At 51.4% G+C, this 22,570-nt stretch overlaps 11 protein-coding genes across 11 annotated transcripts; 5 read left to right on the forward strand and 6 right to left on the reverse strand.

Moving 5' to 3' along the window:
- Positions 1 to 13: 13 nt before the first annotated feature.
- Positions 14 to 695, forward strand: BU25DRAFT_433179 (uncharacterized protein; the record flags this gene model as incomplete). Its single annotated transcript, XM_033708758.1, has 4 exons — positions 14 to 118; positions 170 to 384; positions 442 to 568; positions 600 to 695. The coding sequence occupies 4 exons, from the start codon at positions 14 to 16 to the stop codon at positions 693 to 695; spliced, it is 543 nt and encodes a 180-aa protein (XP_033559084.1).
- Positions 696 to 2,174: 1,479 nt separating this feature from the next.
- On the forward strand, positions 2,175 to 2,363 carry BU25DRAFT_347123 (uncharacterized protein; the record flags this gene model as incomplete). The annotated part of the gene is made up of 1 exon (XM_033703136.1): positions 2,175 to 2,363. One exon carries the CDS (start codon positions 2,175 to 2,177, stop codon positions 2,361 to 2,363), a length of 189 nt encoding a protein of 62 aa, XP_033559085.1.
- Positions 2,364 to 3,193: 830 nt separating this feature from the next.
- On the forward strand, positions 3,194 to 4,428 carry BU25DRAFT_128226 (uncharacterized protein). Its single transcript, XM_033700477.1, has 2 exons — positions 3,194 to 3,372; positions 3,521 to 4,428. The coding sequence occupies exon 2, from the start codon at positions 3,523 to 3,525 to the stop codon at positions 4,219 to 4,221; it is 699 nt and encodes a 232-aa protein (XP_033559086.1). The 5' UTR covers positions 3,194 to 3,372; positions 3,521 to 3,522; the 3' UTR covers positions 4,222 to 4,428.
- Positions 4,429 to 4,637: 209 nt separating this feature from the next.
- Positions 4,638 to 5,114, forward strand: BU25DRAFT_346984 (uncharacterized protein; the record flags this gene model as incomplete). Its single annotated transcript, XM_033703128.1, has 1 exon — positions 4,638 to 5,114. One exon carries the CDS (start codon positions 4,638 to 4,640, stop codon positions 5,112 to 5,114), a length of 477 nt encoding a protein of 158 aa, XP_033559087.1.
- Positions 5,115 to 6,553: 1,439 nt separating this feature from the next.
- BU25DRAFT_397973 (conidiation-specific protein 10) lies at positions 6,554 to 7,565 on the forward strand. The gene is made up of 2 exons (XM_033704893.1): positions 6,554 to 7,094; positions 7,147 to 7,565. The coding sequence occupies exons 1-2, from the start codon at positions 6,969 to 6,971 to the stop codon at positions 7,246 to 7,248; spliced, it is 228 nt and encodes a 75-aa protein (XP_033559088.1). The 5' UTR covers positions 6,554 to 6,968; the 3' UTR covers positions 7,249 to 7,565.
- BU25DRAFT_493227 (lytic polysaccharide monooxygenase) lies at positions 7,497 to 9,507 on the reverse strand. Its single transcript, XM_033711698.1, has 2 exons — positions 8,688 to 9,507; positions 7,497 to 8,636 (listed from the first exon to the last, which is right to left on the reverse strand). Exons 1-2 carry the CDS (start codon positions 9,187 to 9,189, stop codon positions 7,861 to 7,863), a joined length of 1,278 nt encoding a protein of 425 aa, XP_033559089.1. The 5' UTR covers positions 9,190 to 9,507; the 3' UTR covers positions 7,497 to 7,860.
- Positions 9,508 to 12,252: 2,745 nt separating this feature from the next.
- On the reverse strand, positions 12,253 to 13,107 carry BU25DRAFT_460731 (uncharacterized protein; the record flags this gene model as incomplete). The annotated part of the gene is made up of 2 exons (XM_033710382.1): positions 12,253 to 12,559; positions 12,716 to 13,107. The coding sequence occupies 2 exons, from the start codon at positions 13,105 to 13,107 to the stop codon at positions 12,253 to 12,255; spliced, it is 699 nt and encodes a 232-aa protein (XP_033559090.1).
- Positions 13,108 to 15,848: 2,741 nt separating this feature from the next.
- BU25DRAFT_460732 (uncharacterized protein) lies at positions 15,849 to 17,102 on the reverse strand (the record flags this gene model as incomplete). Its single annotated transcript, XM_033710383.1, has 3 exons — positions 15,849 to 16,960; positions 17,009 to 17,036; positions 17,088 to 17,102. The coding sequence occupies 3 exons, from the start codon at positions 17,100 to 17,102 to the stop codon at positions 15,849 to 15,851; spliced, it is 1,155 nt and encodes a 384-aa protein (XP_033559091.1).
- Positions 17,103 to 17,612: 510 nt separating this feature from the next.
- Positions 17,613 to 18,511, reverse strand: BU25DRAFT_493229 (NAD(P)-binding protein). Its single transcript, XM_033711699.1, has 2 exons — positions 18,426 to 18,511; positions 17,613 to 18,375 (listed from the first exon to the last, which is right to left on the reverse strand). The coding sequence occupies exons 1-2, from the start codon at positions 18,466 to 18,468 to the stop codon at positions 17,636 to 17,638; spliced, it is 783 nt and encodes a 260-aa protein (XP_033559092.1). The 5' UTR covers positions 18,469 to 18,511; the 3' UTR covers positions 17,613 to 17,635.
- Positions 18,512 to 19,084: 573 nt separating this feature from the next.
- BU25DRAFT_347079 (high affinity glucose transporter) lies at positions 19,085 to 20,856 on the reverse strand (the record flags this gene model as incomplete). The annotated part of the gene is made up of 4 exons (XM_033703133.1): positions 19,085 to 19,390; positions 19,449 to 19,867; positions 19,919 to 20,712; positions 20,765 to 20,856. The coding sequence occupies 4 exons, from the start codon at positions 20,854 to 20,856 to the stop codon at positions 19,085 to 19,087; spliced, it is 1,611 nt and encodes a 536-aa protein (XP_033559093.1).
- A 738-nt stretch (positions 20,857 to 21,594) lies between these two features.
- On the reverse strand, positions 21,595 to 22,377 carry BU25DRAFT_128465 (uncharacterized protein). Its single transcript, XM_033700478.1, has one exon. It carries the CDS (start codon positions 22,226 to 22,228, stop codon positions 21,659 to 21,661), a length of 570 nt encoding a protein of 189 aa, XP_033559094.1. The 5' UTR covers positions 22,229 to 22,377; the 3' UTR covers positions 21,595 to 21,658.
- Between the last annotated feature and the right edge of the window lie 193 nt (positions 22,378 to 22,570).

The raw sequence follows: 22,570 nt of genomic DNA on the forward strand, positions 1-22,570 counted from the left end.
AATCTCACGTGTTATGCTTTTCCCCTTGCGATCCCCGCGTGCGTCATGCCGGCTAGCCGAACCAAATCCTTCGAAGAGCATTAAGTTAAGCCCGGCGAGGCAGAGGCTTGTCGATGATGTATATACTTTGAAAGCGCCGAGCCTGTCACTTTTACTGACACAATCTCAGATCATTGCACTCTACAGCTGCCTGCCAGCCGTCGAGCACGTGAAACGCTATACACCCGACTATGTCTATGACGACCAATTCGTGTACGCCAATGACCGCTACAAGATGGCCGGGCAACAATTCGCGCTCCCCAAGCTCTTCAAGGCCTCCACCAACGAAAGCTACGAAGTCATTCGATCCGACGATGACCTTATTCAATTCAAGAACAAGCAGTCGTGAGCATTCAGGGGCATCCCCAAGACAGCCACAATCACAGGCCTCGTGAGCTTGAGCCTAGACCTGGCGACCAGAGACAGCGAGTTTATGCAGATTAAGTATCACAAAGATCAGGCGAATGAGAAGGACTGTAGCCACGAGGGCCTGGGCTTCTCATTCAAGAAATGGCAAGCGAACAATGTGGTCAAACATCTAGATGCCTGAATTGAAAGAGTTTAAAGCGGATGAAGATGCGGCGCAAGAGCACGTGAGGAAGTATGGTACGGGAACAGCAGACGGTAATGCGCCGAAGCGGGATCTCACGTCGTGATCCTGGATGCCTCCAGGCTACCTCAAGGGACGCGCGGTGTATTTGTGCACATTTTTGTGTACCTCCACACCGAAAACACTATCATAGTAGAAAAACCGACGTTATAGGCTGGAGTGAGTCGGATATATTTGGGATGTCGATACTGTTGCGATAGATGATGCTGTTGGATAGATGATGCTGTTGGATAGATGATGCTGTTGGATAGATGATGCTGTTGGATATAGGCTTACAGGAAGCGTACCATGGAAATCATCAAACATGATGTTATCCTCGAATTATTTCTGCAGTGGTTCGCATTTTCCACATCCGTGGTTTAACAAGCGAAGAGTCATCAAGGGAATTAAAATGCCTTCTCTTCCCTCCGGTCCCGACGTAAAATGGCTTTAGAGCCAAGTGCCATGGCACTTCCGCTTCAATGACGACACATGCCCAATCTGCACCGAACACACCATCGAAGCAGTGTGCAAGATAGTTTGTGGCTATACCTTCCATGCCCAATGCCTTCTTGGAAAGTCTTGAAAGAGGATATGGAGGTTCGGAATATTCTTATCCGATGTGCAGGAGTTTTCTTGCTGTCCGCAAGGGTTTTGAAAATCACTCCTAGAAAATTGAAGAGGCATTTGAGCAAGTCTTGGAGCTTCTCAGAAGAGAATTATTGTGAAGAGGAAGACGGAGATGACCTGGTTTTTCGCATCGATGAGGCTGTGGTTGGGACGGAGGATATGTGCATTGGGTCTACCCAGGGGGAGTCAGCTATCTGTGAAGGACGACAGTTCGTGGAGTTGTGTTTGTGGGAGGTATTTGGGTGTTTGAGGGTTTCCATGTTTGAGGTCTGCGAGTAGATTGGTGGACAGGGTCTGGAGGATTGTCTGATTGGACCGCCCAGTAGTACTCGAGGAGGTATTCAACCAATTTCCACTTTTTTCAACATTCCATATAATATGTAAAAGTCATGGTATTCTTGCAATCATACCACGTTTTCCGACCTCTCCCGAATCTCCACTCGCCGAGCAACCCCGAGTTTCCGAATCATTCCCTTTTGCCACGCACCAATCAGCAAGTTTGCAGCATTAATGCACAAATCAGGACGATGACAGCTCTAGTCGAGCAAAAAATGCAATGCTTTTTACAGGTTTTGCACGTTTTCGTCTTGGCGTCATGTTGGTGCAGCAGCATAGTGTATGAAGCCGCTCGGCGATGACTCGGTGTGAATGTTGTTGGGATAGCGAGGCGACCCACTTTTTTGGTGCGAGTATATAGTTGTTAGGTATCTCGCATTAAAGTGTGGCTCCAGTATACAAACATCTCAAGCATTTCAAGCAAGCACTCACTATACGCTTTGTTGATCGTTCAGCCTTTACAGTCATTTGGCCCAGCTGTATCAGCAATACCATCAACCTACAACAACAATATCATCATCTCTCATCATCAACCATGTCGACTCCATCACCATACTCCTCTCGCAGTTCCTCCATCACTATGTCCGGAGAGCAGACCCGTCAGGCTACTCAGCGGTCGCATGGCTTCATGTCAGCACTCAAGAAGCCCTTCCAGGGTTGGTCGAAGGAGCTCCTCCGCGCTCGCGACAATGACGACGACGACTACAACTTCGCGAGCGGTATGCGCCGTGGCACTCACCTGTACCGCGACCCCAGCGACAACGCCTGAAGGAGCATCTTAAAGCATCCGACCATTACGACAGAACTTGAGAGTTGATAACTGTACAAGTCACGATTATTGTCGACAAAAGGCACACCAGAGAGGTAGGATGGAGAAGACAAGTAAGGAACTTAGGATCAGAGTGCGGAGACAAGGGCAGCTGTGTGACGAGAGTTGGCAGCGAGAAGGAGGAAAGGGAGGACACATATCCCGTGCGTACGAGCGACACTGTAGTTGTTAAGTTTTTGTGTTTTGCGCTTTGATACCCACCTCGAAATCTGAATCAATACACAGCATTTGCTGCACTGCTCATGCACTGCGCTTGTGACTTTTGTTAGTCCGCTTCGTGTACATGAAGATTATCCTTCTTCATGGCCAAGATTGTACAGATCGGACTTACAAAGTTAAATTTTGCTTCATAGGTTTAGGGAGGCAGGGTTGGGGGAAATGCGGCTGGAAGCTTTGAGCATAACGCTTACCACTTACGTCATTAGCGCGGTAGCAACTCTGGCAGCCTTCAAATCCCGTCACGAACTTATCTCGCGGTACCGCTCACCCGTGTTTACGGACTTTTTGCGTCGACGCTCGCCAGCCTTATGCGCAGCAGATTGCTGCATGCTGTGCGCGATAGTCGCCCGAATCTCTCCAGCCTCATAAAATGTCGCATCGGCTCTGTGTTTATCTCTCGATGCCTCTACCATTCCCAATTCCCCTCGAATGCTTTATGAACACTCAAGTTGCTTGCGTCGACTCGTGCCTTTAAGTCAGGCGCCCAAGGCTGTGCTGTTTCAGAAATACTGGCAGGCGACTGTACCCAATCAAAGAACATGGAGTGGAAACACAAATAAAACCGGCAATCATTTGCCAAGTACCAATGGCCAGACCAAGACGCGACTACGCTGCATCGGCTGCTGATTCTGCCAGCTTTCCGCATTTCAGCCATTGGCGCCCTGTGCGGCTCATCCTGTCTGCAAGATGTGCTGGACAGCCGTGCGCCGCTAGCCTAACGACTGGATATGTAAGTCATGATGCCCCTTCCATTGAGCTGAGCTTGCAACGTCTCGCACCCACTCAAGGCGATTCCTCGTTGTGCCAAACTCAACACCGTCCATTCTGTCTCTTTTGCAAGCCATCACAATTGACAAGATATCTTCCTGACTTTCTAGCCATGTCTCGACTTCTTACGACTACTCTACTTGCATCAGTCGCAACAGCTCAATTGACTACATCCATTTGGTTACCCGGAGCTGCGAATGCGAACCAGAGTTTCGTTGCATCGGTTGTCTCTCTGCAAGACGATCGCACCACCCTCTCATTGGCCTTCGACGGAGATGCTATCGAGACCGAATACTATGGAAACGGGCCCGACCTTGTGACCGTAGGTGGCACAACCTATGTGGCTTACGAGGCAACCGCAACCGACGCAGGAAGTGACTTCGCAGTGACTGTGAATCTTGCATGCACACGGGAGAACGGCAATGCGGTCCCAACTTGCACCGCGACCACACGAGACCGAGAAGCGGAGAACAGCATCCTGGCATCTCACTGCTCCTCCGTAACGGGTTCTTGCACCAGTCAAATCGGCCCCAGCGACTTCCCACAGAGCACGGTGACTATGAGCGGCGACGAGCAGTTTTTCTTGAACAACTACAAACTCGTCATCACAGCTGGAACGGAGAAGCTCAGCGCTTCGGCGGCCGCTACACCTACCGGAAGTGATGCACAGTCGACAGCTGCATCGGGAACTTCCAGTGCTGGAAGCTCTGGCAGTTCTGGAGCCCCCCAGGCCACGGGCGCAGCTTCTCCGATGCGTTCGATAGCACCTGTTTTGGCGGGAATGGGCGCTGCTGCAGCCTTCTTTGTCTAGGGTGGACCAGCCAGTGTACACCAATATTCTATTTGTACGACTACGCTTTGCACAACACTTGCAGGTTTAAGACTGTAATCAATGTACGTTGGCATGAGAAGATACGTGGACATTGTGTGAAACCCACTCGTTATTTGTTCGTCCGCTTGCTTGTTCCAGATCAATACCCGTTTGTCTTTCACACACATGTTCAAGCTGTCAATGTCTTTGTCTCACTCTCACACCGACTGCGCCACTTCTCTCATTTTCACAGTGCAGGTGCAATGTGCGGAGCGCGCTATTGCCCCTGCTTACAATAAGCTCTCACACGTCGCGAGCTTGCGTTCAGGAACTCAGAATTTTTACAAGCAATCAGCCACCGAGCCGACCAACGATACGGCAGCCTCCAGCAACATAATTGCCACATTGCAAGCATGATGGGGCCTTACTTTGATATGCTGGGCGAGACGGAGCCACACACCACGAAATACACACTGACAGTTCTCTGTCCACCAAGACCACCACCTCGCTGGCTACCAGCCATCTTCACCCGCCCAGGCCCCTCCAAGGCCCAGAATGTCGGCACAACATATACCATCCGCCCATCCGACTACAATCCCGCAAACCCCAATTACGACTGCTTCGAGCTGCGCCACCTCGACGATATGGCACCAAAGACCGTTAAGATCATCAGCGCATGGTTTCCGGCAGATATGCGCTGCGAGCACGTTTATGATGGACACAAGTGTGAAGGGGGGTGCTATGTGCTTGAGAAGGGTGGTGATGTTAGGAGGTGGAGCTGTAAGAGGGAGGATTGTGAGGGGCATGTGTATTGCGGGAGGGTGATGAGAGATGGGAAAGGTGTTGCTTGCTTTGGAAAGAAAGGTGCGAGGATGGTGTGTGTTGAGCGTTGAGGTATACAGTGGATTGGGGAGAGATGTTTGTTCGTAAGTGTGATTGTTTTCATTTGCTCGCTCGACAAGCCACAAAAAAACACAGAAAGCAGAATTGTAGTCTGGCGCCGGCCAATGTCCTATCTTTCTTGACACGGAGTCTGTATAGTTGTGGGCATGTTCTCGAACCAATCTTTCTACTTAGCTGACACTACAACACAATTCTTCTGGTGCGGACCCGTATTGACAGTAGTACACTATTCACGAACAAGCATCGTGCTAGCTAAGATTTGGCACAATGCACAATTCATAAGATCATCAAAAACCTCCATCCCAGTACACAGGGCAGCAACAATCAACTACAACTTCACACAACACAGCTACAAATCCAGAGACGCAGACCATGCATCTCTATGGTACCCAATACCGCTACTCACGATCAAAGAAGGTCGACACGAGCATCGTTATGAAGCTTCCAAATGAAGAGACGCTCACACTAACAGCCCTCGTAGCACCCGTCTCAATGACCGGCATCCCCACATTTCGCGCCGACGAGCTTCATACTCTGAAAGAGAGTATTTCTTTTCACGTCGAAGCTGACAAGATCCCAGAGGACATTCACTGCTCTTGTCTGCATGTTGGGCGATTCTGCTTGACTGCGGAGCACTGGCTGGTTGAGTATGACACTGGCAGCCCACTTTGGCTTGGTGAGGATGGGCTGCCACGTGCTGGGTCGTTAATACGGTATACTGGTATCAAGAAGGATGGGAGAAGCGTTGTTATTGGTGATTTTGGAGAGCGCGTTTGTTGTGTTGAGAGTTGTGGGAAGGCGGGCATTGATAGGAATGCCCGGACGGCTTGCTCAATGCTGACAGCATAGGTCCAGTCGCCCCGAATTAAAAACGAGAGCTCGCGAACTACATAGTTTTGTCATCCTCAGGAGGTCCCTCGGAAAAGGTGAGTGTGTTAATCCTCAGGATTGAGGTTTCAAGGTCGTGCAGGCGCAATCATGAGTATCTCCCTGTGTTGAAGGGTTTAGATTTTGATTGATCTCAAGAGCTATTGGCAGGAATTGATCAAGATAATATAGTAGAAGGGAATAGCAGTGAAGGGGTGGGGAAGCAAACCGAGCTAACCAAATGAGCTGGACAATCAGTGCAGCAGACCGCTAGCAAACAGATGGCAATCGGTGGATATCTTCACTCCCTCCGACACCCTGTTCATGACGCCAGCGGAGCGCAATGTCGTGAACATGCAGTCACAATAACAACCCTTCGATACCAAACTTCTCAACTTCATGTTTCCTTGTCCATAGAAACCACAATAGGCTCGGTCCTTCTCTCGTCGCGTCATCGCGTCCATGCTCTCACGTCATCCCGTGACGTTCAACCAAGTGGCAGACAGGAACAGGACTAGCCTCCTTTCAATTTCCCATGACGCCAACACACTCCTTTCTACATCAACACCCCACACATCACTCTCCCCATCCTGCAAGCCTCTTTCATGATGCCCTAGCTCCCGCTGCACGATGCGATGAGATTCGCAGATGCGATCCGCTAGATGTCATGTCAAGATCGCGACCTGCGTCGGATCGCTTTGTGACAGCGCCGATGTGGGGAACACGGACCCGGTGTGAGCTGATGATGATGCAGGGTGGTAGGGAAGGTGCCTGAGGACAAAGGGGTTGTTGACATCAATGTTGTCATTTTGATGGGTGTATTGTGATGACAGGTTCCAGTCCGTGGAGGGTCTGACAGCATATAAAGTGTACAGTAACCCTCCATTTAAGGGCATCAACACAGCATCCAACAGCCTCTACAACTCATCTCCCAACGCCTTTCAGCATCCAAACGCATATCAATAAACAACATCACAATGGCCGACAACGGAAACCCCGGAAACTTCGCCAACCGCCCTAAGGAGGAGGTTCAGAACATTGCCTCGAAGGGTGGTCAGGCATCTCACAACGGCGGCTTCGCTTCCATGGATGCCGACAAGCAGGTATGTAATCCTCCAAACTTGGATTGCCTTAATCTGTACTGACCTTACAAAGCGCGAGATCGCTTCTCAAGGTGGAAAGGCCTCGTCTGGCAGCTTCGAGCCTGGCTCCGAGAAGGCCAAGGAGGCCGGCCGCAAGGGCGGACAGGCTTCTTAAAGGCTGGACATCTTACGACGTAACGACTTTGCAATAGAGCGCTCTCGATAGGGCCCGCTGCCTTGGGTGGCGGCTCCATTAGCAAATGAATGAATAATTAACCCACCATTCACTTACGCAATGCGTGATAATGACGTGTTCTAAATGCGTGTTGGGGAAAATCATATTAGTCGTTCAAAGGTGATGTGCCCGTGAGACACGACAATGTTTGAGGGTGGAGACATGAAGGTTTAAGTTGTGTCATAGCAATGTTGCCTGTTCATGTGTATCTAGAGATAGTTTTCCTTGTAACCATGCCCAATCATCATGAGATAATGAGAGACGTGATCGATGTACCCAGTAAATGCAACCAAAAGGAACCACAACCCTTCTTCCCCGGTGTCAAACCAAAGTGTCGAGCTGTAGGGCAAACGCACCCGCAGTTCGTGTCACTACCTCTTTGGCAGGTGACAGATGCAGAAAGTGACCGGTAACTGGGTGCTTTGTGCGACCACCTGACGTCGAAAAGAAATGGGTGGGACCGTGCCCAAAGTGTGTGAACAAGAGAATTGAAAGAAGAAGGGGTATGTAGTAGAAAGAAATCATGCGCAAAGTGTTAGTTTGTGTCAGCATCTAGCTAAACATATTGCAGTCCATGTCCTTGATGGGGAACTCGCCGTCGCCCTCGACGACACCGCAGGACTCGTTCCAGCCGATCTCGAACGTGTCGGACTCAGGGACGTTCATCTTAGCGTTGGGCGCACATGCAGCGTCGACAGTGTAGTAGGAGACTACCATGGAAGGGGCAGAATCCCAGGCGCAAGCATCGGCGCGCTTCTTGAGAGCATCGCGGCGGGCCATGCGAAGAGCCTTGCGTTCAGTAAGCGCTCGCTTCTGAGCTGAGCAACCGCTGGACGCATTGCAGTTGCACTCAGCACGCTTGGCCACAGTGTCGATCTTGCACTTGTGCTCGTCGATCATCTTATACTTGACAGTCTGGTGGCGGCGAGAGTTCCAGCGGCCAGGGCTTCCGGACCACTTGTTGTCGGTCTCTTCGTAGTCGTTGTTGGAGTCCTCCTCGTCAGAAGAGTCCTCAGTGTTCTCAGAATTATCCTCAGGGGGAGCATCGTAGGACGGTTCCTCAGTGGACTCCTCGTCGTCAGGCTGAGATGGCGAAGCAGATGCAGTAGGGTAGGAAGGACGGCTAACAGCGCGAGTTGAGGTTGGCGCGGGTGCTACTGAGTACTGGTCCTTGTCATCGGGCTGAGTGGGCTGGTATGCTGAGCTAGAAGGCTTGGTGGGCTTGGTCGCCGAGACGGAGGGTGCAGCAGGGTTGGTGGGAGTCGTGGTGTTACCAGAGCCTTCGCCGATCTGAACAGCTGCGCAGTTCATGAATGACTCGTGTTCTCCTGTGTAATAGTTAGCAATGTTTACACTGCCATAAGGTTGGGCATAGCTACGGTTCAACCAGACCCAGGCGAAGAGAGCCTTGCCCTCAGGCATGCCAGTGGGAACCTTGAAGTCGAATGTCTGCACTTCAGGTGAGCCATCCTCACCACGAAGAGGGCAGTTGCCGTTGTAGGAAGCTGCGACCTTCCAGGTCTCGCCGCGGTCGGTAGAGAAGCCGACCTGGCAAGAGCCACCATAGTGAGTGCCACCAGGTGCGTCGGCAGTGTAAGTGTAGTCAGAGAGCTGGAAGTAGGCATCCTGACCTGGCTGCCATGTGACTTGGGCATCCTCAGTGTCGAAGAGGTCGAGGTGACCACGGCAGACACCAGGGCTAGGAGCAGTGGGCTTGCCTTCGCTATCGCAGCAACCGAGAGGGAAGTTGAGCTCCGGGTCGACGTCAGTGGAAGCTTTGTTAGCCTCCTTAGTACCACCCAGAGGTCCAGGGTACCAGAGCGACATATGCGCTTGTGCTGCGCCAGCCAGGGCGAGTAGCGAAATGCATTTCGTGTACATCGTGGGTATGTCGTTTTAAAAGAGTGAAGCCGTAGAGCGTTTTGTGGGTATCAAGCGAAAGACTGGGAAGAACTTAAGTCGAGCAAAAGTCGAAGAGCTTTGTGCAGTGATGATGGCACGGCTTGATTAGTTGACACTCTTCAAAATCGTGTGAATACTGTTCGTGAAGTTCGAGAGTGGTCCTGAAGCAGCAACAATGGCGCCCAAAGAGGGAAGGGATGAAAAGAAGAAAGACGATCCTGCGTTTTCGATCACAAAAGGAGTGGATATAGAAGGAATATCGACAAAGGCTTGCTTGTCACGAGAGTTGGTGTGTCACTGAGAGTGATGCCTCTTCCACAACAGGCGGAATCTGGCTTTTTAAGCCGCCTTCAAATGACCTTTGGTCTTCTTACCAAGGCGCCCAGTGGACTCACCTGCGTTTCCGCTCCGGTAGGATGAGATTCACACCTGGAAGCTGTTATGCGACCCGCATGCCGTAATCATGGCGCAGGAATGTTTCCCCTGACAGAGCTCAGCCAATGTGATTCAGTATTCACATTGGCCTGCAGGTCATGAATGTTTCACCGTGGCGGCTCGAAGTGGCCTTGTCCGAGAGCGTTGGTCTGATTAGGACTTCGCCAGCCAAGCACGGAGGAAACATCAACGCGCCGTGTTTCACACGATTCCGTACAGGGATTAGCGCAGCGCTTCCCTGCTAGGGAAAATGGCAGAGCAGTGAATTGTCTTTCGCGTTCTTGCACATCTGCTGAAAACTCAAAGTGTGGATACGAAGGTTTGTTTGATGAGCAGCAGATTTGATGTCGTCCTTGAATATCGCAATCCCTTTGTGATCTTCCGGTTGTGGCTGCGGCGCGACGTCCCTCCGTCGTCCTTCAAACGATGTGCTCGGCGGCATCTTATCGATTGGATGATTCGCTTAGATGTTTTCCACGTGCGTCGACTGCTCCTGCCCAGCCAACCTTATCTCCACACCGTCATCCTTCGAGGTCGCTGATCCTTCAGAGCCCAAGGACCTGCCGTGTTGGTCTCAGTGTGCATCCACATGTCGGTTGCGCACTCCCGTTTGTCTTGCTCTTTACCTGAGAATCCACAATGCTGACATTTTGAAGGCGGAAACGCCGCCTCTGAGTAGGTAAATGACAGATGTCCGTTCCGAAGTCCGGATGAATGCAGTCTCCCACATATATGCAGGGGCATGCAAAGGCGCAGATAAAGGGAGTACCTTACTACACCATCATTATGTTCCTGTCTACAAAAATTTGTAGCCGCAGCAAGGCGCGTAGGATCCTCCCTCAGTGACTAATGTTGCAGGATACGAGGACCCATCCTCATCGTCGGCCTTGAAGCAGCCTGAGAGCATCGCCCCTCTTGGCCTGTGCCGGACTTCCTCGAGATGCGCCCTCGGATGGAGTTGTCGAGGGCGGCTTTTCGACCCCTTGTAGTGCGTCAACAGACGGTTTGGCTAAGTAATCGCGAGCACGCCCCTAACATGGAAATCGGTTCGAGGCTGACCTGCATCTGCATGCAAGTCTTGCTGTCATCTAACTTCATTTCTGGCGTTTGTGATGGTGTCGCATTCAGGCACTGCTCATTTCAACCAGACGCTTCCAAATGACGTCTCGCCCTCATATTTCCAGCTAGCCATCCATGAGCGAAGACCTCGAACTTAGAGTCGCGCGCTGAAGCAACTGGTCACACTTGCCAAGGGTGCAACCGCCTTGCATTTCACCGGCCCCAGTGCGCATTCCTTCGATTGGGTTGTTCTCCTACTGGAATAATAACGGGTAAAGATCGCGGCCCGCCTAAGTCTGTGACAGGCGACGTTACCCCTGCCGGCGCTCCTCCACATGATCCCCGTCCTTCATTTCAATCTTGTAGAACGTTCGTTGAAGATCTGGATCACCGTTTGACAAGTGTTGTCTTCTAGCGAACGTGCACGCTGAGACAGACTAGGGCAATGCCGATCAAAATCTCAATGTTCAACAGCGTATACAGCAAAATTGTGAGTGGGGAAGGTTGATGTTGTTCCGCGAATCACATCAGACTTACAGGCACCATAATGCATGTTCAATGCATCTACAAAAGTAACTCTGAATTTGTTGTCGTCCAAAGTCCGAAATAGAGGTCTCATTCGTTCATCTCCAGCGTTTAGAGAAGACACCAATCTGGCCGGGCCGGTGGAGTGACAACGCAGATCCTGGCGTGGCGGCTACAAACGAACTGATCCGTACAAACAGCACCGTCTGCCGGCTTCTAAAGCATAAAATTCTCCTGCTCAGTCCCAGCTAATGTGCGCCAACAGACATTGCAACTACAGGACCGTTCGTCCAAATATTCGACTCAACAACATCGAGTATGAAGCATACAGGGATCCCTCCGAATGACCAATCAATAGCTCCACACATACCTTGTCTTGTCTTCAACCATCTTGGGAAACCAGCAATCGCGCAAGTCTCTATGACACTTCCAAGAGCGCTTCAACCCCTTTTCGCTGACTGTTAACGACAGTTTCGGGTCAGAGCAGACGCGCAAGTGGCATGCATCGATGCCTGCATCGAATGGTAGGTTGTAGTCGCTCAGTGCAACGCTGAAGGAACCAACTCGAAGGCCTTTGTCCGCCAGAACCTGAAGTATGTTGCGGGTAATTGCTTCGAGATGCTCGGTCGTGAAGTGTACCCAAGGTTCAATGGCTTTCGCTACTAGCACAAGCACTCCAAGGACGGAAACTTCATGAAAATGTCCTGTTTCTTGTTAGAGATAACAAAGATCTGCGTTGGAATGATACTTACCGCCAGGTCTGCGAACATGAAGCAAAGGGCCAATCTTACCGACACCATAGTGTATCATATCCTCAATGTCCGAGCAAGGGATTGCTAGGTCTTCAATGTAAAGACAGGTAGCACCGATGGAAGAAACGTCTTCTTCCCAGAGCTTCCATCGACGATCTTGCGCAAGTGAGGGCCTTCGCAGCGTATACTCAAGTGGTTCAAGAAGACGCTGGAGGTCAAACCTGCAATGCCCTTTCACGAAATCGCCGACCATGGGTAGGAGATCCTCAGCCTATTCTTGTACTGTGTCTGTCGGCAGTTTCATGTCGCGCGTCGGTATGTTGAGCTGAGCGTTGAGATAGTCGACGTAGTCATTGTAGTCCACTTCTCGCATATGATTGGCGGGCGTCTGATCCTTTGGTCGGTAGTGGAGACTTAATGCTCTCAAATCTCGACATGACCGAACGAACTCGACAAGAGCTTCCTCAGTCACGCTGCCGGTCTCAATGTCTGCGACTGAGAAGACCAGTGCTTTCAGATTTGCACCACACCTTTGCAGCTCTTTCACCAAGAGGCGAGAGCCTATGTAGTCGTGGATGCTAAGGTGCTTGAGATCGGGTATGGAGATCTAGCCTAGCTGTTTCTCTTCACCATCGATAGACACTGTTCGCCCTTATTTAGAAAGATCGATACAGTGAAGATGTAGCTCCCGTATCTGAACGTTGTGAGACCATTTGAAGCCAGAAATTACTGACTCTAGCGCAGGCTGATCGTGATCGGGTGGAGAGAAGAAGGAGACGTCTCTAACTCTATAGTCATTGACTTCAGCTACGAGCTGACGGCGTAGATCGACAGGAGCCATTGGATACGCGATGATTTTGAGGTCTTTGACTGTGCGCGCTGGTATTTTGTCCTGGATGGTCTCGGTCCTCTGCGTTCTGACTGCGAAGCTGAACATGCCAGTTTGCTCGATTATGACTAGTCGGTGTGCAGGGTGGAACCGCACTACAGATTTTGCCTTGGAATAGTCATTAGGTTGGGCGATCAGAGCCTTCTGTTCGTCGCTCCTGCCACTCAGGAAAGTCCAAGGATAAGTCAATATCGTCTCTGGATCGTGGCGGTTGAAGGATGTTCTGAAGGCCGACATTATTGTATGTGGGTACAACGATAGTCTCGAGCATTTTGAGCTTTGTCTTGTACAGGTCTTCGAGAATTGGGAGAGTGAGCGCAGATATGGTGTTCTCGGTGAAGGAACGAGTTCGAAGATACGGTATGAGCGCCCTCAACAACGGCCCCAAGCAATCCTCGTCAGTGTTCCAAGCGCAATCCAGGAACAAGCCTCTGGTGAGCGCGAAAGCTGCCAGATTGCGTCTGTTGATGGAGCTGTGCACAATTCTTCAAGAGTCCATGTTCAATTGAAACTCTATTTAGTTGTACAACCAAGTTTTGAAGTAGTTAGCGGCTTCGTATATGTTGCGGTGTCAGTCGGTCATTACGAGACCCGATTACCCTTGCTTAGACTGTTATGGACTAGCACATTATAGGGCCAGTATATATCATCATCTCCTAGCTAGATAGCAACTCAGCGCAGTATTCCATCGACCCGATAGTCCTACGCTATCGTTTACCGTAGCTATCAGTATACCACAGCGTCCCATGCCGCCACAGTATAAGTTCAGCTTCTTATCGGCAAAAGACTTGAGTGATCCAGCTGTAACCTTGTAACGTCGCTTGAGATCGACGGGCGACAGCTGAGCAGAGTTTCAGTCAGCATGGGATCATATAGATGCGTGTAATTCACAATCATTTACGTGCGCGCTGATCGTGTTTCGTGGTTCTATCGGCAGGCTCTAGAACATCAACTCAGCAGACTCCGCAGTGAGATCGACTATACTATTGCGTAGGCGCTTTGTATTGTTAGACGTCGTCGAAGCCTTGTCATCGAAGCCTTGTCATCGTCCCTCTGACGCTTGCTGCTCGTTGATGAGCCACTGTCGTTATGCATAAGCATACTGGATGCCGTTTAAGTCGTGCCTGACTTTCTGGAGCTTCCGGAACCTAGATCCAAGCAACGATAGATAAGATAAGCAATGTATGTGATGCGACCACACTTTGTGAGACTGTTACAGTTGCTCGGTCCTAGCCAGAAGAGCTAGAAGGCGTTCGGCAAGTCAAATCGGATTGGAAAGTTGAGGTGGCGCGTAAGACGAAGTGATCAAGCTCTGATGACGAGAAGTAGCGGACTATTATTGGAGAGACAGGTGAAGGATCCACCAATTGCCATGACGTGCTAGCACTAGCGTCCGTCTCCATATAGCAGCTTCCCTCGATACTGTCCGCGGGAGGCGGGTGAAGGATTCCCCGATTGCCGGCACGTGATAGGCAGCTTATATCGAGCTTCTGCTCACCTGCAATACAGCACGACAACCACCTAGTCTTGACAGATACCTCAATACTACACCATTCTCCCACATTCATCAACTATTTCTCGTTTGTCTGAGCCATGTGCACAGGGCATTGCTGCGATAGTGCATCACTAGCTCTTTGCGTTGCCTCTCACTCTGACCTAGTTTATCAGCTTATTAGAAGACTGTCCTCCCAGCGGCAAGAATGAATCAGGTGAACGTTCTTGCCAATAGATGAAGTGAAGGTGATTACTTTCCTCCGCATTCTTAAGCGGCACCTTCCTCCTTCTCACCTGCACCCCGTCAAATTCTTTCTACAAGCGCCTCATATCATTGCACACACGCTTTTCACCAACAGTACCAGCTCTAGGCGTGCGCCTCCACCGTTCGGATCACCCGACGACGTGTGTCCTTTATCTATAAGTATCCACATCCACTTTGAAAGCTCCCTGAACTCTGCTACTTCAAGGCCAGATCCCCTGAACTATGTACTGCAACCTCTGGTCTGCGCAGAAAAATCACTCGTCTTTTCTACCTTGTAAGGTAGCCCTTTTTATATCGCATACGCGGCATACTCCTCCAAGATGCGTTCGTGCGGTACCCTTTCTCTATCTTTGCAAAACCTCATCAGGACCTTGAAGTCTACGGGCTTGTTCCTTAATGTATTGAGAATTCTCTAAGCTTGAAGGCGCATTTAGCATGTTGCTGGTGGTCACTGTCCTGGAGAATCAGTAATTGACCGGTCGTAGGAAGCTTGGCCTTTGATCCATAAGAACAAACCTCCGCCGTCGGCCCAGAAGGAACCTGTATCAGACCCGGCTGACAGGTCCGACGAACTGATTGAGTCAGTCGGCGCACATACATGGACAAGAGTGGGGATACTTAGAGTGATGAGGATAGTCTAAGTTTGTCGAACCACACTCCGCATACCTGGACAGATTCTTCTTATATTTCTCTTCTCACCTTTGGGGCATCTACATCTAGAGCCATTTTGTTGTGCCGCTCTCATGCGGCGCTCTTCTTCTTTCTTTATATTCCTATCGTGGTACCTCCTCTGACTCTGAAGCCCTCGGGCTTGATTCTCCATGATTAGACCTCGTTAACCCGTCTGGGTGCGCATAGTGCCCTTGTCGCGTGCAGGGAACTCCCTGAGCCCAATCGCCGTGCTTAGCATGTTGTTGATGGCCAGTATCCTGAAGACACAGTAAATCACCACGTTAGTATGGCTAGGCATATGTGTCCTAGGGACAGGGCCTCCGCCGCCGGCCCTGAGGAACTTATATCACCACTTCGTTGGGTAGTAGTGATGAAACGAGCGAGCCAGCCAGCGCCTATTGGGATAGGTCTGTGATGTCTGTCAGTGATGAGTCGGTCGGAGGCAGACGTCTCAGATCTCGAATACTGGTTTTTTATTTCGTTGAGTGTTATGGCTTGCCGTAGGCTCGAAGAAGATCCATCGTCCGTCATGAAGCGGATACAGGCCCTACTCAAGATTGCTGTCCTTGCACCCCTTCGGTGCGTTAACCGGGTTACACCTCGCGACCCTTCCGTCCTTCAACTGCGCAACATAGTCCCATCCCCACCGTGCACTCATGCCCCAAGACGGGAAATCCGTACTGACAATATGCGCACCAGATGCAAATGCCGAGTCGCGCATCTCGGTAGTCCTGTTCAGTACAGTATCGAGCGGTACATCGCTTCGTGTGCGCACGATATAGCCTTTCTTCACCAGGCGCTGGATCTCAGCAGTATCGTTGCCGCGCGGCTCGTTGTGCTTGATGACGGCACCGTCAGATGAGCCTTCGAGCGAGTTGGTGAATACAGTGCGGTTCTGGAGTGACTCGTGACCGCCAGACTTGTACAGCTCGCGAGGAGAACTGGGGTCAGTGGGCTTTGGGTCGTTGTCGAAGAAGAACATAAAGCGGCCGCGGGCATCGCTAAGCAGCGGCCATCCTTTCTGGAGAACGCTCTGTTCCAGTGTCAAATTGCCTTGACGAACATCGTCTGGACGGATGAGCTGCTTCTTGGGGAAGACTGAGAGGATCTCCGCGTCGACGTTGAGAAGACGGGGAAGAGTCCAGTTTGTGGCCTCGCCGGGACAAACACCGCCTGCTGCACAGGCTGGCGCATCAGTCTTGAGCTCCAGATCAATAACGATGGGGACGTGGTTCTTGTTTGCGTCTGACCAGACCTTGAGCTGGGTCAAGCAGTCCTTGAAGGTGTGGCATACAGAGTCAGGATCGAAGTCTGTGACGTGGAAGACCTTGATACCTGGCTTCTGCAGCACAGAGCCATCGTAGGGAGTCGTGGCATTTGTCAGGTTGGAAAGAGTCCAGATCAAGGGAGGATAGTACAGACTGCCCTTCTCATCCGAGTGCAAGTCGAGCTCGAATGAGCGGACAGACTGATGCTCCAGCTGGTTGGGTAGTGTGGCGTGCGAGTAGTAGTAGTCTTCCGGAGAAGGTATATACTTCTCGAATATAGCACGCTCTGCTAGTGAGACCTCACGGTGGTACGAGTTGTGGGTTCCGATGACCTGGATGTGGTTCATGCGAACATCAGAGTTGGTCGTCTTGCTTGCGGCAAAGGCGCTCTCTGTCCAATGTTAGTTTCGATATCAGAACCGATATTGGCACTCCGTACGTGCAATGAGCATGAAGCTCGTAAGTCCCTGTTTCGTTCAGCCCGAGTCTTTCATCAACTTCCAGTCAGGAAGGCTTACCGATTGACCAAACATAGCGCCTGCTCTTCTCACTTCAAATCGCGCAGTAAGAATGGACACACTCAACACACAAAGCAAAACAGCAAACAGCAAGAAGCGTGTCTTATGTACGGTCCCACCCATGCTCAGCCTACCTTCATTCCGTGTACTAGAGCTTGACAGATGAAGCCGTTCACGCATGCCTCGGAAGCTAACGAACCACATGCACTAACGGCCGTTGGCTATTGGCCGCTGCCAGGGTACCTGAAGCCCAGCACCCTGCAAAGCCTGCTTTATCAAGAAGGCCGACAGTGTGAGCCTCACCACGTGGGATGCATATGACATCGTAGCAAATTTCCGAGATGATGCTGAACTTGATGGTGATGAAGCGGCTGGTTGGGGCAATGCCGCTGGGAAAAGCGGGGTAGTTCAGCCGCTAAGTCTGGTGTCTGCAGGCACGAAGGCTGGAAGGGTAACCACCACTCTTATCAAAACATCATACAGCGTTCATTGTCCATTCTGCGAAACATCAACGATATGATATAGACTTGAACTGTACCCAGTGTCATCTACCAGTCATAACGCTTCCCATACTTCTGTAGAAACTGGCTGACCTCTTCATCCCTCTGTCCCTCTATGATCTCCAAAATCCCCTGCGCACTCGTCTCTGAGCTGTCACACCCATTCATATTCTTCCTCGCCTCCCTATCCCTACCAATATCCGTAATAACGAAACCAGGACAGTAGCTCCAGACCTTGAAGCCCTCGTCTTTCAGCTGCTGGTACTGATACGCGGTGAGCATGTTAAGTGCAGACTTGGTCATGCGGTACCCAGGCACACGAACGATGGCACCGTAAGGGCTTTTATCGGGTGTAGCAAGGCAACGTGAGATACTACCCAGACCGGATGAGACGTTGATGATCTTGGGGGCCTTGGACTGCCTCAAGAGTGGGAGGAGGGCAGCGCTTAGAACTGTAGGACCAAAGACGTTGGTCTCGAATTCTGCGCGTAAGTCCTCACGAGAAGGCCATCGACCGTCGTATGTCTCCTTGCAGATACCGGCGTTATTGATAAGGACGTCAAGTCGGCCGAAGTCCTGCTTGATGTGCTGCACTGCGGCGTTGATGGATGCGTCGTCGTCTGCGTCGAGCTGGACAAGACTAGCTGTGCCTTTGGGGTCCTTGTCTTGAATCTGCTCGAGTGCTGCTTCGCCCTTTGTGGTGTTGCGAGATCCCACGATGACGTGGTTGCGGGGAGAGACAGAGGCGAGCAGTGCTGCAGTGTCGAAGCCAATGCCGCCGTTGGCACCTGAGCAGGTCAGTATATGCGTGTTGTGAAGATGAGGAGCTCGAACACACCTGTGATGAGGATGATCTGGCGTTCTGCGGTGGAAGCAGGCATCTTGAGAATGATTTTGGTGTATGGGTACTCGCGAATCCGTGAGGTTGTGAGAGGTTCAGTAGCTGGTAAGTCCGATAGAAGAGAAAGCAATGCCTCGCTTTATACACTTGTCGACGCAACACTCGCAATACAAGAACTATGGCTCTCACAATGGTGCATATGGCAAGGTATCGTGGACATGCCGGACTTAGATGGCTTAAGTCCGGTGTTGGTTCGTCGCGGAACGCGGTCGGCGGCTTCGAGTATCCCGTCGAAGACCGTGGCTTGGAGTTTCGTAGGCGTTTCCGGACTTGGCCCGTCGTTCATGGAGTTAAGGCTGTGGTGTTGTCATGGAGAGGAATGTAGTACCTTCCCGAAACCTGACCGGAACGCGCATCCTCATTCGATTGTGCGCGAAAGTGAGCGCAAGATGACAAACGAAGTATTACGCAGAAACCAATGAACACCCGGCACTTTGCCAATTCGATCACATGCGGGAGGATTGTTTGTGGAATAAATCATTACATTTAGTATCTTAAGCTTGAGCAACATGGCCCATAAGCATGAGCTTAGCATAAGTGCGTAATAGTGTTATCACTTCATCAACTCTTCACCGTTCCTATTACGGACAAGACATCTAGGCCTTGGTCGCAACGTCGGCGTTCTCCATCTTGATTGAGCTGTGGTCGAAGCCACCAATCTTCTCCGGGTCAACGATACCCTGCTCAGCACGGCGGGAGGTGCTGAAGTCAACCTTGGTCTTCCAGGCGGGGATACCCTCCATGAACATCTCCTCAATGTCTTCAAGAGTCTTTCCAGCTGTTTCGGGGAACATGAAGAAGGTGTGGACTGCCATGGCTGCGCAGAAGACACCGAAGACGATGTAGACCTTCCACTGGATGTTGACGAACGCAGGAGGGACGAAGTAGGACAGAGCGAAGTTCTAGATTGTCGGTTAGTTTGTTGCCCAGAATATGCGACAGTCGTAGAAGGTGACTTACAAAGATCCAGTTAGAAGATGTGGTGAGCGCAACGGCCTTGCCACGGACGCGAAGAGGGAACAGCTCAGGAGGGTAGACCCAAGAAGCAGGTCCCCAGGTAGGGGCGTAGGAGGCGACAAAAAGGTATGTGCAAGCAATGACAGCTCTTGCAGGTGCGCCTTCGATCTGCCATGACTGCTCGGCGATGTTGTCAAGACCACCAGGAGGAGCGGCGCGTCCGTAGCTAGCCATGAGACCGGCGTTGGCAAACAACCAGATCATCATAAGAACGGCACCAATGACGAACATAGGACGGCGACCCCAGCGGTCCATCCAGATAAGAGCAGGAACGGTCATGAACACGTTGATAACGTATTGGATAGACGAGGCGATCAGACCAGTGTTGCCGGTGAGACCAGCCATACCGAAAACGTAGGTGACTAATGAGTGTTAGTGAAGTGTGAGAGCAGTGGGACTTTAGAGTGACTTACTGTAGTACATCATGACGTTCATTCCCGTAAGCTGAGACCAGATCTGTGTAAAGATACCGATGTGGAGGCGGTTGAGCATCTGAGGCTTGAAGAGCTCCTTAACAGAGACGTCGGCGTTCTGCCTCTCAAATTCGATCATCTGCTTGATCTCGGCCATCTCGAGGGACACAAAAGGCGAGTTGGGGTCACCCTTGCCGTGGACGAGGGTGAGAACCTGGTGGCACTCCTCCCAGCGGTCATGACGTGCAAGCCAACGGGGCGACTCAGGCAGGAAGACAAGACCGATAGCAAGGATGACAGCGGGGAGCATCTGAATGCCCCATGGGACACGGAAGGCCTTCTCGCCCTCAAGGAATGTGCAACCGTAGGAGATGTAGTACATGATCAGGATACCCCAAGTGATAGCCCACTGCTGAGATCCGACAACACGACCACGCTTGGAGGGAGGAGCCAATTCGGTTACGTAGACGGGAACCTGAGCAGAGCAGATACCAACGGAAAGACCATTGATGAATCGACCGACGATGAGCATACCGATGTTCTGGGCAGCGCAAGAGATGATGGAACCGATGACCCAGATAGTACAACCGACTTGGATGGCGCGACGACGACCAAGCTTGTCCGTGAGGTAACCGGAGGCGAGAGCACCGATGAAAGAACCACCAGGCATAGCGGCTGTGATGCCACCCTGGACATCAGGCCTAGGACCAGAGCACTTCTCATTTGGGTCTCCAGAGTACTCAGGGCCGTTAGGGCCCTGGTTGAAATAGCAGCGATACTGTTGAGTAGGCAGGCTGTGCGGAGTTAATAAAAATGCAAGGGAAATAGGTGAGAAGTGACACTTACATAGCGCTCATGGACGAGATATCGAAACCGAACAGACCACCACCGATGACCGCAATAGCGGTGATACCGTAGATGTTACCGATTTGATACATCTTGGCTATTCTTCGACCGTTCTTGAAGAAGGTGTAAGAAGGAACCCGAGAAGTTGGGATGCAGTGATCAGACTGAGGGGAGGGAGGGAAAGTGGACTTATATGTTTTCCAAAAAAAATCTCCCCTCGGGGGACCCGCAAAGAGCCTCCGCAGGTCGACCAAGGTCAGGAGAGCAACGTGGGAGCTTATGGGAGCCCCGCAACGGGCATTTCGCTGTGCCAGGCAAGGCGTATGGACAGTCTGCTCGTCAGGAAGGAGCTGCTACACTTCCTGCTATGGTCTAGCCTCCGAAATGAAATGTTGTGATTAGCAAATATTGGTGGAGCTTAGTAGCGGTAGGCTCGAGGACGAGCTCTGACACGGTCGGGGGCAAGCGATGCTTGGGGTGCGAGTCGTGTGAGGGAGGGCGACGGAACCGACGACATAACGGCTGGGCAGCAAGCCATGGAAAACGGTGTTGCTGCGGACCGAAGAACCATTCGATAATAGCGATGCAGATCCCCTTGCAGTGGACGACCCGTTGTTCGCGCTCTTCAACACTTTTGCAACCTTCACACTGTTCACACGTGCACCTCCGCAAAAGGCTCTCCAGCTCTCCAATCCCCAGACACCCACAATTCGCACCCCTCTCTCCCCAAATCACAGAGTTTTTCACCCCAATTTCGCTCCACTGAGGGCCTCCCCACTGGGGACGTCACGCATCGACAAAGAAATTCGACTCGCCAAGCTTCGACCAACCAAAGATTGCGCCGCTGACGTCGACCCACTGTTTCTCAAATACGCTATGTAACAACATATATCGTTAGCGCCAACGACGCCTCCCGCCTGCTTGAAAGCTTGACCCTGCCGAGTACCGACGATCGAGTCTTGAGGCGTCTTGACGCGAGATGACAAGTCTGGTCGTGTTCGCTGAGAAGTTCGGATGGTCCGGAAGGCTGTGTGCCTCTTTCGCGGGGTAAGAGGCCGGCTTGCCTCTACCAAAGTAAGGCGTCCTAATGCAACAACCACAAGAACGCAGTAGAGAGATTGGAGAAGCTGACCCGTCGAAACGCGTCCCATCTGCCAATGATATCTGCACCGAGAATCGCGCGACACGACGGTTTGATGAATAACACAAAACGGGCTTTGGGCACGCATGGGCCGAGCCTGCCACGCAGAAGCGCCTTAAGCATTTACCCTGAAGGATCGGAGCAAGAGTCGGACAACAACACGTGCAGGAGCAAGCTGCGACAACAAAGCGTTGAAGGTGCACGCTCGAGCAAACCCTGTGTTGTTCAACATTTCCCCAGGCTGGAGACCCCATCTTAACCTCCACAGCATGGTGTCGCTCAACAACTCCAAGAAAAGCGCTCGTTCTCCAGCTTTGCTCCATAAAGTCAGCATGAGGAGATAAACATATCTGCGGGTATATTACCTAATTGGGATGTGTAGCTGTCGATCGATGTCAGCCGCATGCACAAGTGTCGCGCCAAAATGGCATCTTCACGGCTTGTTTCCGGATGCCGGAGATGTCCTTGATTTGCTGTGCTGCCACTGTGCTGGGCCAAAGAGAACCGTGAAAGGCTTCACATGACCAGCACCCTTGTCTGGCGCCCAGCAGAGCCTCCCGAGCCTCGGAAGCGCTAAGCTCGTCTGCCACATATCAGACGAGGTGACGACGAATGAGAACATGGGTCACTCGATTGACAATCATCTCGTCAGCTGTACAGTCGTA

The sequence above is a fragment of the Macroventuria anomochaeta genome, assembly GCF_010093625.1.
Source record: "Macroventuria anomochaeta strain CBS 525.71 unplaced genomic scaffold BU25scaffold_28, whole genome shotgun sequence".
NCBI lineage: Eukaryota > Fungi > Ascomycota > Dothideomycetes > Pleosporales > Didymellaceae > Macroventuria > Macroventuria anomochaeta.

Excerpts from the sequence above, each read along its gene's own strand:
- BU25DRAFT_493227 (XM_033711698.1), bottom strand. The coding sequence starts at position 9,189 with ATGTACACGAAATGCATTTCGCTACTCGCCCTGGCTGGCGCAGCACAA. Across the intron at positions 8,637-8,687 it reads CGCCTGGGTCTGGTTGAACC|GAGAACACGAGTCATTCATG; the intron begins GTAGCTATGCCC and ends ACTATTACACAG.
- BU25DRAFT_128226 (XM_033700477.1), top strand. The coding sequence starts at position 3,523 with ATGTCTCGACTTCTTACGACTACTCTACTTGCATCAGTCGCAACAGCT.
- BU25DRAFT_128465 (XM_033700478.1), bottom strand. The coding sequence starts at position 22,228 with ATGGAGCAAAGCTGGAGAACGAGCGCTTTTCTTGGAGTTGTTGAGCGA.
- BU25DRAFT_397973 (XM_033704893.1), top strand. The coding sequence starts at position 6,969 with ATGGCCGACAACGGAAACCCCGGAAACTTCGCCAACCGCCCTAAGGAG. Across the intron at positions 7,095-7,146 it reads CCATGGATGCCGACAAGCAG|CGCGAGATCGCTTCTCAAGG; the intron begins GTATGTAATCCT and ends GACCTTACAAAG.
- BU25DRAFT_493229 (XM_033711699.1), bottom strand. The coding sequence starts at position 18,468 with ATGCCTGCTTCCACCGCAGAACGCCAGATCATCCTCATCACAG. Across the intron at positions 18,376-18,425 it reads CCAGATCATCCTCATCACAG|GTGCCAACGGCGGCATTGGC; the intron begins GTGTGTTCGAGC and ends TGACCTGCTCAG.